The following is a 10,339-nucleotide window of genomic DNA, read 5'->3' on the forward strand; positions in this document are numbered from 1 at the left end:
GTGTTTTGTGTGTGTATATATATATATATATATATATATATATATATATATATATATATATATATATATATATATATATATTTATCATATCCTAGAGGTAAAAAATCGTTGCACATATTTTATGACTTGTATAATGAGGTTCGATATCAGTAAAACGTTAAACAAAATGGAGTCCTAATAATCCTTTAATTCAAGCATACAGTTGCTGATATCTGCAATTACATTACATTTCAGTGTTCATCCACATGCTTCTCCAATTTGAGTTTCAAGTCATCTTGAAAGAGTCTCCAGTCATCATGGCAACAAATTCTGAAAAATGTAATAAATGTATTTTTAGAGGAATATTTTTGAATATACACAGGTATTTCAGTATATCAGTAATCTGTCATTGAGACTAATAAAATGATGCTCTAATGAAACCATGGTGTAAGTAATCTGTATTTGGTTATGGTTTTGACAAGCTCCCTAAATTTCCAACCCTGATCAATGAGATCCCCTGGCCTGCACATTTTAGTGATTTCCCTGCTCTCAACACTGACTCATCACCTAAGTATCACTCTTTCTGAGTTGTTGTTGACTAGGGACGGAACTAAAATGTGCAAGAAAGGGGGTACTTCAAGACAAGGGAAGCGTAAAAATGTGTTGTGTAAAACAAAATATAGACAAGTATTAATTGTTATGTTGAACAAAAAAATGTCATTTTTGTTATGGAGAAGTGCTTAATCACCCTCATAATCAATTGTTCCATCTCTATCTTTGTCAGCCTCCTTCATCATCTGTTCTGCCTCTTCTTCATTGAGAGGCTCACCAGCATTCATCAACACATACCTGCACACAGTTATGAGGAAGTTCATACTAAATAATTAGGATACATGTTATGCATCATCAAGGTTTCAGGAATAACTGGCATAATACATGTAACCTAAATAAAGCAAGTCTTCATTCACTTTTATATGCTATATAATGTATCTCTAATGTATGTTGAAACAGTAGGCAAAAACATATTAATTCCTTACAGGTTGTTCTGTCCGATAAAGTCTTTATTGTATAAAAAAGCTAGAACCATGAGCAGTAGTTGCAACAGAGCTGTTGTGAAATGATTTAGAGTATTGTCAATCTGAATAAGATTGGTCATTAATTTACTTGAGTGTATTCCAGTCAATGTAGCCCTTGGCCTCCTTATCAAACACTTTAAAGGCAGCTCGAAGCTCAGTATCTTGGTTTTTAGCTCTCTCATGGTAAAGAGCCATAAGACCCAGAAACCTGTCACAGTTAAAGGTGCCTTTGCCTGTAAAAGTAAAAAAAAATGGTGGTATTTACAAAATAATCAAATGAACCAGAATAACAGCAATAAAACAGCACATTTTCATGCCAATTTTACAATATGATTTGCACTGATAATAAAATAAGGCAGATAAATGATTCAACTGGGACATTGAAAAAGATCCAAAGTTGCTTTTAAAAACTAAGGAAGCAAGACAATGTTCCAAAGCTTGTGCTATTGTTTCCATTTTATGTGAAAATAATAAATGAGGTTGCAGGTAGTTATAAAGGCAATGGGTGCGAAACAAGTTATACAGAAATACATTAAACTGCATTCACTGGGGCCTTTTTGTCTGTTTCGTACATATGCAAGCAATTTAAGTTTTAGATGATGTCTTTTCTCTTTAAGGTATTGGCTCAAATGTAAATTAAGCTAGCTAGGCAGAATATCTACATATGTCTAGGCATGATATCTACATGTATAAGCATAACATATTAGTTCCAGAACTGGCTCAAAAACACCCTGACCCCTGTACAAAAGATAATTACTGACTGTATTAGCATAATTATTACTTTAATTATTACTAATTTACACAAAGATTCAAAAACAAGATTTTATTGAATTTTATTGAACATGACTATTTTAACCTTTTTTAGATGCTTGCTATGAACACATGTCATTTTTGTGCTGTATATGTTGTGTTTTGTTGTATTAATTATTTATATTGTAGCAAGCTTTTTACTAAATACAAAAAAACTTACATTTAAATATAACTTTTTAAAAAATTTCTAAAACTGACATAACCCATGTCTTAATCCTTTCCCTGGCCTGTAGATGGCGATAATTTGCTTTTTTTAAAGGCAGCCTGGGGTCAAACGGTCACCCACATGTGGTGAAATCCTAAATCCCACCACTCATTCAGTATAATCCTCTTATACTTCCCTGTTTACAAAACTCAATTTGAAGAGTGCTTAAATTAACTGGCTGAAATATAAAGCCTCAGAAATATTTGAGAGAGAGAGAGAGAGAGAGAGAGAGAGAGAGAGAAGGAGAAAAAATGCACTACATTGTGATTGTTGTGTTTTCTGTGTACAGGGTGTTTCCTTTATAGCAGCTGTAATTCTCTAATTCTGCTCTATAAACAGTATTATATGTATAGATAACTTTTTATTTAATTGAATTTATTTAATTTGAAGTTTACTCCACGTAAACCCCCAAGGTTTCCTCCCCCAGTCCAAAGACATATGTTATGGGCTGAAAGGCATCTCTAAATTGTCCACAGTGTGTAAATGTGTGTGTGTTGGCACCCTGTCCAGTGTGTCTCCTGCCTTGTGCCTTGAGTGTCCTGTGATAGACTCCATGTGTAATAACTAGTTCATAAATGGATGCATGAAATTAACTGAATTTTGACAAATTTAACAACTGTTATGCCGGAAATTTTTTTTTATAAAAAGCTGCTTTACAGATGTGCAAATATATGGTGAGAAATACAACAGAGGCAGAGGCTACATCTTATTATTAATCTTACCATCTTTATCCACATCTTTGGCCATTTGACTTAGCTCCCGCTTTGTCGGGTTGATTCCCATCAAACTCATCAGCCTCTCCAGCTCTTGTGTCTTCACATCCCCATTCCCCTCTTCGTCAAACATTTCAAACACACCTTTATACTCTGTAATCTGCTCTGTAGTCAGTTTGCTTGCCTAAAATGAGAACGTCATTTACTGTAAATAAGTACATCTGATCAACCAGATTCTTTATTTATTACACACAAGCCACACATATGTGGTACAGAATAAACTAGTAACTCTAGTGAGTGTATATCTCAAAATACATTGAAGAAATATCACAGAGCTATACAACCTAATGGAAATAATCATACGTTTTAGACATAATATGTAGGATATAACAATAAAAATGCTTACCATTTTGTCCGGTTCAAAGACTGGTAGCTTCTGTGTGCTGTTCTGCTGGAGTAGTGATGGAGTCTTAAAACTTGTGGGCAATGTCATATTAAATTGTCCCATGAGATTTTTGTACACACTATAAATAGTATCTAAAAGATACATCAGAGAGCATTTGCCTGCTCTGCACTCGGAGTAATACACCTACTTCAAGTACTGTTGAGAGTAAATTCATAGCCTAAATTACACTTAAGTATTTAGTTCATAGTGCAGTTTGTGTTAAAAGTCATCTGATTAGATGAACTATTAGAATAAGGTTGGGTAAATCTTTGTCCCTCTTTGGGAATTGGGAACTTTTCTTTTATGTCAGTCTCAGCAGGTGCTTTAGACTACCCTCTTTCCCAAGACAGTGTTGGATATACAGCTTACCAAATAAAGGAATAAGTGAATCATTAGGTTTCTATTTCCAGTTCATACCAACTGTGGCCATCATTAGAAAGATTATTCCATCACATTAATTGTTTTGAAAGAGCTTCATCTTAGAAAGGGTCTTTTTTTTTGTTAGTTTGGCTGATTACTAGACAAGAGGAACTTTGGGGGTTTTACCTTTGACATTTTAACATTCATCTTAATATTATAACACCTGCACTAATATGTAATGCAAATATCTGTTTAATAAAGTAACTTTAAATCTAATATGAACATACAGACTATACAGTAACACAGAGAAATTTATAATGCAAAATTTTTCAAAATTAAATGAATGGGGAAGAGTACAACCCAGGTCTCTTACACTCTGTTTTCAAATCACAGCACCGTTTCTGATCTCTCAGTTTAAATCATCACTTATTTATTTGTTTGTTTACAAAAAGCACTTTCCTCCTGTACTTGGGATCCAGAGCCTAGGAACACTAGAGTTTGAGGTGGAGATTAGATGGCCACCAAGCCCACACACTAGGTAAGCGATGCACATGCACCCATCTATCTACATAGTGTAAAAAGATAATATGATCATCCTACTTTTTCAGTTGCTCCAAGGACAAGTTCTGATGCTTATATGCCTTTGTAGGCACTTTTGGACAGTAGATAGGGGTCAGCATGACCAGTCTGTGGCTACGCAACCTCATACACAGTGAACTGAGATGCACTGTGTGTTCTGACACTACAGTAGCCAGCATGAACTTGTTTAACAATTTGTGCTACAGTACCTCTTCTGTGCGCTCTGACCAGCTGGGCTAGCTTTTGCCCCCCACATGCACGTCACTGAGCCTTGCAAGACATGACCCTGACCTCAGTTCACCGATTGTCCTTCCTTGTATTACATATAGTTTCTTAGGTACTAACCACTGTATACCAGGAAAAACACCACAAGACTTGTTGTTTTGGAGATGCACTGACCCAGCCGTCTAGCCAGCACAATTTTTCCATTTTCAGAGTTGCTCAGATCCTTATGCTTGCTCATTTTTCCTGCTTCCAACACATCAACTTTGAGAACCGACTGTTCCCTTGGTGCCTAATATATCCCACCCCTTGAAAGGTGCAAGTGTAATAATATAATCAATATTATTCACTTCAACTGTCGGTTAGTTTTTTAATGTTATGACTGATCTATCGGTGTAAGCCGAGGTGGTGTAAATGGCAAAATATATATTCCTGGTTTAGCATTTAGATTTAGCACAAATTCTACATAGGAAGCAATGAATAATTAGAAACCAGTATGATGTGTTTTCAGAGGCTGAACGTTGGCTTATAAATTGGTTTTTATACTGCCAAGCCATCTGTTTTAATGATGTGCAACACTTTAGAGCCGGCAATAATTCGGCTGACAAAAAGATTACAAAAGATTTTGTAAAGCTAGGGTTATCTATTATTTATTTATTTATCGTTCTTAAATGATGATTCTCCATCATTACTCGAGCAGCAGCATCATAGTCCAGATTCTAACCAGTTAACATTTCTGATCTTTCTGGAGGTTTACGTACATCTAGGCTACAATTTTTTGTCCCCATACATTCCCTGTATTAAATTACTTAAGTGATTTATTTATGTACATTTCAAAATAACAGATAAGAGACATATTTATTTGTGCTTTTATTTACTATTTCAGGTTTGTGTTTTTGCTTTTATTTACTATATCAAAGATTTAAACTCACTTGGTGATAGTGTTTGGTGGCATTTCCATTTTAATTGATTAAATTCAATCAAACATTCAGGGTATCCTTCAACAAGTTTCTCATAATACTTTGCTGTAATAATTTTTCCTGTTTCTTCGGACAGAACTGGGGTTACTCCGTCAGGTATTGGTGCCTTCTTGCTCAGATTTTTATTTCAGTTCTTAGGGATTTAGGTTAGGGATTGTGAAAGCCAATAACTTCACTTTGTTGTCATAAACCATTTCGTTTTAATTTAAAGGTATGCACAGAGTCAGTAGCAAGTGTTCTGGCTGATGTCGTAAAGATTCATTTCAGAATTGTAAGTAATCCTCCTTCATTAAGAACCCATATTATTTTTCTCAAATACACCAGTCCCTTTGCCAGAAAATCACCTCCAAAACATGAAGCTTACACTCCCATACTTTATAGATAAGTATTCTTCAGATTGAAATTCTCACCCCTTTTCTCTCCATACTTAGCACTGATCACCATGGTCAAACTGGTCATTTTTTGTTTCATCAGAGAACACTCCTAAGAACAGGCTAGATCTTTGTCCTTCTGAGGCTTCTTCCTTGCATAACAGCTTTTGGTGGATACACATATTATGGTACCTAATGCCTCCGATTGCTTCACCAGCTTCTTTTTTTGTTCTCTTGGAGTTGAGACTATTAGACCAAAGTTCATTCATCCAAGGGTGTTCCTTTGTACCTAAACAATGCACTGCCTATGTGGTCCCAAGACTTGCAGATTGTTTAAAGAGATGTATGCAGGTTTAAACCCTTTGGAATATTCATATAGTGAATTAAAGCTGGAAAAATATCTGTCTCACTTTTTAATGACATGCTGAAAGAAATATATGTATTACAAAAAAATATCACACACATCATCACCCCCTGCACCAAACCCATTCTCATGTGGGTTGGTGTACTCCATCACAAGCACAAGATTCTGCTGCTATTTACCGCCTCCTCTAAGCACCCAGTCATTCTGGACATGATGGGGCTCCATAACCCTTAGCTGTCCAGGCCAGACTCAATTGGTGGTCACAATACTGCCTCAGCCATTTCATACACAGACCAGAATCATGTTAGCCTTCACTTCCACTGAAAACCCTGAGACATACGCCTAGAGAACTAGGACCTCAAGGATGTGTTAAATAAGGCCAAAGCCAGTGGGCTCCCTCCTCACAGACCCTATGACTGCGCCACTGATCTGCTGCCCAGCATGACGTATCCCTGTGGCTGAGTTTATCCTCTAACCTCTGTCATCAGCTAAATAACAGGCCTTGGAGGAGTACATCCACAAGACTTTCCAGCAAGGGTACATCAGACCTACCATGTTACTTGCCTCAGCAGCTTTGTCTTTGGTCTAATGCACTGACTGCATTCGTTCCTGCAATGTTGTCTGGGCTTTAAACAATCCAAAATTAAAGGCCACGAATTGCTGTAAACCAAATAGAGTGGAAAAGGGTACCTGCAACTTAGCATCCTCTTTGATTTGGAACTTGGAAAGGCGGTCTCTATAAGGGACCAGGATGGATTGCATCACTGTTTTTAGATTTACCTCTGGAACCAGTGCCTCCCTCTCCAGAACTATAGTTGCCAAAGCCACAGGGACTACCTCTCTTCATGGTTTGAAGAGATTTGCCCACCTCTATTTGTTCAGCTTACCTCATAGTTAACCTCCCCAACTTGATGTGTGACCTCAAAAGGTCCTTGCTATTTGGCAAATAATTTAGAGCTTGACATTGTAGCAAATAGATCACTTTATCTCCTGCTTCAGGTCTGAGCACTCCAGCTAGTTAGGCCAAGAGCTGTACTTCTATGGCATGCTCCAAGAGGTCTACAAATACCTCCTGGTCATGGGCAGCCTCTGCGAGAATACCCACTAGCTGGACCATGCTCCAAAGCACCTGCAGGTCCTCCACCTGGGCTTGGAGCAAGGCCTAGAAGCACTGTTTCTGCTGTGTGCAACTTGAGAAGGTCCTGAGGTCTGTGTCTGGTGGATGCAGTGGCAAGGACTCTATCACAACATATATTTTTAACTACTTTGATTACCTGTAGACACCCACAAACACACAAACACAGCTTTGTGCTGTTTAGCTCTCTCACACATAGTGATCAACTCCTCACTTTATCACTTCTCCTGCTGCCTGCAATACAAAACACATGTTATAATAATCCTGTAATGGAGCCCTTACCACTTATTTCTTCCTGCTTGCCTGCGGTGGATGAGTGGGTCTGGCGCAGCAAGCAAGAGTGGGAAAGCCAGCCATCAGCCTGTCCAAGCTTACAAAGACAAGGCTGACAGTCATAGAGGTCCTATCCTCCGATACCAACAAGGGGACTGTATGGATCACCACTTTAGACCTTTGATAGCCCATGACTATAGAAAACATAACCCTGCTTGGACACAAACATTGGACACGTCTACACATCTACAAGCAGATCAGTGACATCACTTACAAGCTGGAACTTACCATTTACATTTCTGGTATTTGGCAGACACCATTACATTACATTTCTATCTTATTTTATAATACTCACAACCTTCCAATCAGTAGTCCAACACCTTAGCCAATAAGCTACTGTACTGTACTGTACCACAATCCTTCTTTCAACACTAGACTCCATTTCCCATAACACATTGTGGCCTACAAACATTGCAGCACCAGAGTGCACTTTCCACAACACACCTGTACTCCCACATTCACAGTCACCAGGCTTTTGATTTCATCTCACCCGTTGCCTATTGATTCATTCATACCATGCAACTTAATAAGCCGCTTTTAGTTTCAATCTCACAGCAAAGAACCTGTTCAGTTTCCCAAGCGTTCTGTGTATACCAAGCCTTTTGTCTTTGTTTGCTCTTCTGGTTCATGACTTTGCCTGTTCTTGGATATACTGTTTGCTGACCATCTGACCTCTGCCTGTTTACTGTTTTTTTTTTCTTTCTTATATTGCATAACATTTTGCACTGTTTGCTGTTTTTTAATAAATCAAGCTAAGTGGTACCTTCCTAAGTGTTGTTCTGACATCAGTTTTTAACTTACAGTAGATTTAGAAACTTCAGTGAAGTAGCTGAGATATAGGACCTCACTATTCGTTATGAATTGTTAATGAAAATCCATCCCTGGGTTTTTCTCCCATATTTTCTCATTGTTTCTAGGGCATAGTGTTAGGATTCACATAAAAATAGGACAAATGCATAAATGTTGTTATGGCAATTTTTATTGTTACACATGGAGGAAAATTATTATCTCTTGGCCTTTCCTGTTTCCTGGTAACATGTCTGATGTAAGTATGATGTAAGTGATAACAAGGACTAACTTGTCTTGTAGGTTCCATGACGTTAAGTATAAGTAAAAATGTAATGCAGTAAAATGAAATTTAAAAAAAGTAATCATTGGCAAATTGCTGTGGTATAAGAGGAATAAAACCCTTATACCCTTATGGTTACAAAATAATTGCATTAAGCCAAATAGTACTACCCAGTTGGTGGTTATTTTCCTATAACAGAAAATATACCTCCTTTAATTATAGTGGTATTAAAGTTGTGCTGTAGAGATGTGTCAAGTACTATAGATCTACATAAACAATTAACATATAGTGCTATTGTCAGCTTATGTTGGTTGTAGTTACTGTTAAGTCTTATATTACTCATGGTGGTAGTGTTTCAGTATTTGTATCAGCACTGGTGGAGTTATTTCAGTGTTTCTCTCGACACTGGCAAAAGTGTTTCAGTATTTCTAAAAGTATAATGGTTGTTTTAGTATTTCTTTCAGTACTTGTGTTTTGAGTATTGTATCAGTATTATTGGCATTTCAGTATTTTTAGCAGCACTGGCAGTGTTGTTTCAGTATTTCTATCAGTACTGGTGGAGTTATTTCAGTATTTCTCTCAACACTTGGCAAAACTGTTTCAGTATTTCTCTCAACACAAGCAAACATGTTTCAGTATTTCTAAAAGTATAATGGTAGTGTTTCAGTATTTCTTTCAGTACAGATCCTGGTGTTTCAGTATTTGTATCAGTACTTTTGGCGTTTCATTATTTTTAACAGCACTGACAGTGTTGTTTCAGTATTTCTATCAGTACTGGTGGAGTTTTATCAGTACTTCTCTCAACACTTGGTAAGAGTGTTTCGGTATTTCTAAAAGCATAATGGTTGTGTTTCAGTATTTCTTTCAGTACTTGTACTGGTGTTTCATTCTTTGTATCAATATTGGTGGAGTTTTTTCAGTATTTCTCTCAACACTTGGCAAGAGTATTTCAGTATTTCTTTCAACACTGGCAAACGTGTTTCAGTATTTCGAAAAGTATAATGGTAGTGTTTCAGTATTTCTTTCAGTACAGATCCTGGTGTTTCAGTATTTGTATCAGTACTTTTGGCGTTTCATTATTTTTAACAGCACTGACAGTGTTGTTTCAGTATTTCTATCAGTACTGGTGGAGTTTTATCAGTACTTCTCTCAACACTTGGTAAGAGTGTTTCGGTATTTCTAAAAGCATAATGGTTGTGTTTCAGTATTTCTTTCAGTACTTGTACTGGTGTTTCATTCTTTGTATCAATATTGGTGGAGTTTTTTCAGTATTTCTCTCAACACTTGGCAAGAGTATTTCAGTATTTCTTTCAACACTGGCAAACGTGTTTCAGTATTTCGAAAAGTATAATGGTAGTGTTTCAGTATTTCTTTCAGTACAGATCCTGGTGTTTCAGTATTTATATCAGTACTTTTAGCGTTTCAGTATTTTTAACAGCACTGACTGTGTTGTTTCAGTATTTCTATCAGTACTGGTGGAGTTATTCAGTATTTCTCAACACTTGGTAAGAGTGTTTCAGTATTTCTGTCAGTACTGTCAGTATAGTTTCAGCGCGCTGAGTGCAGTGGTGTTTGTGTGTATGTGAGTGTATACGAGAGAGAGAGAGAGAGAGAGAGAGAGAGAGAGAGAGAGAGAGAGAGTGTGAGTGAGTGAGTGAGTGAGTGAGAGAGAGAGAGAGAGAGAGAGAGAGAGAGAGA

The 10,339-nt window shown here is 37.0% G+C and overlaps 1 protein-coding gene across 1 annotated transcript; it reads right to left on the bottom strand.

Annotated features, from left to right (window-relative positions):
* Positions 1-151: 151 nt before the first annotated feature.
* On the bottom strand, positions 152-3,339 carry LOC131362030 (calglandulin-like). Its single transcript, XM_058403749.1, has 5 exons — positions 3,190-3,339; positions 2,793-2,967; positions 1,144-1,288; positions 728-828; positions 152-309 (listed from the first exon to the last, which is right to left on the bottom strand). Exons 1-5 carry the CDS (start codon positions 3,331-3,333, stop codon positions 266-268), a joined length of 609 nt encoding a protein of 202 aa, XP_058259732.1. The 5' UTR covers positions 3,334-3,339; the 3' UTR covers positions 152-265.
* Between the last annotated feature and the right edge of the window lie 7,000 nt (positions 3,340-10,339).

The sequence above is a fragment of the Hemibagrus wyckioides genome, linkage group LG11, assembly GCF_019097595.1.
Source record: "Hemibagrus wyckioides isolate EC202008001 linkage group LG11, SWU_Hwy_1.0, whole genome shotgun sequence".
NCBI classification, from domain to species: Eukaryota; Metazoa; Chordata; class Actinopteri; order Siluriformes; family Bagridae; genus Hemibagrus; species Hemibagrus wyckioides.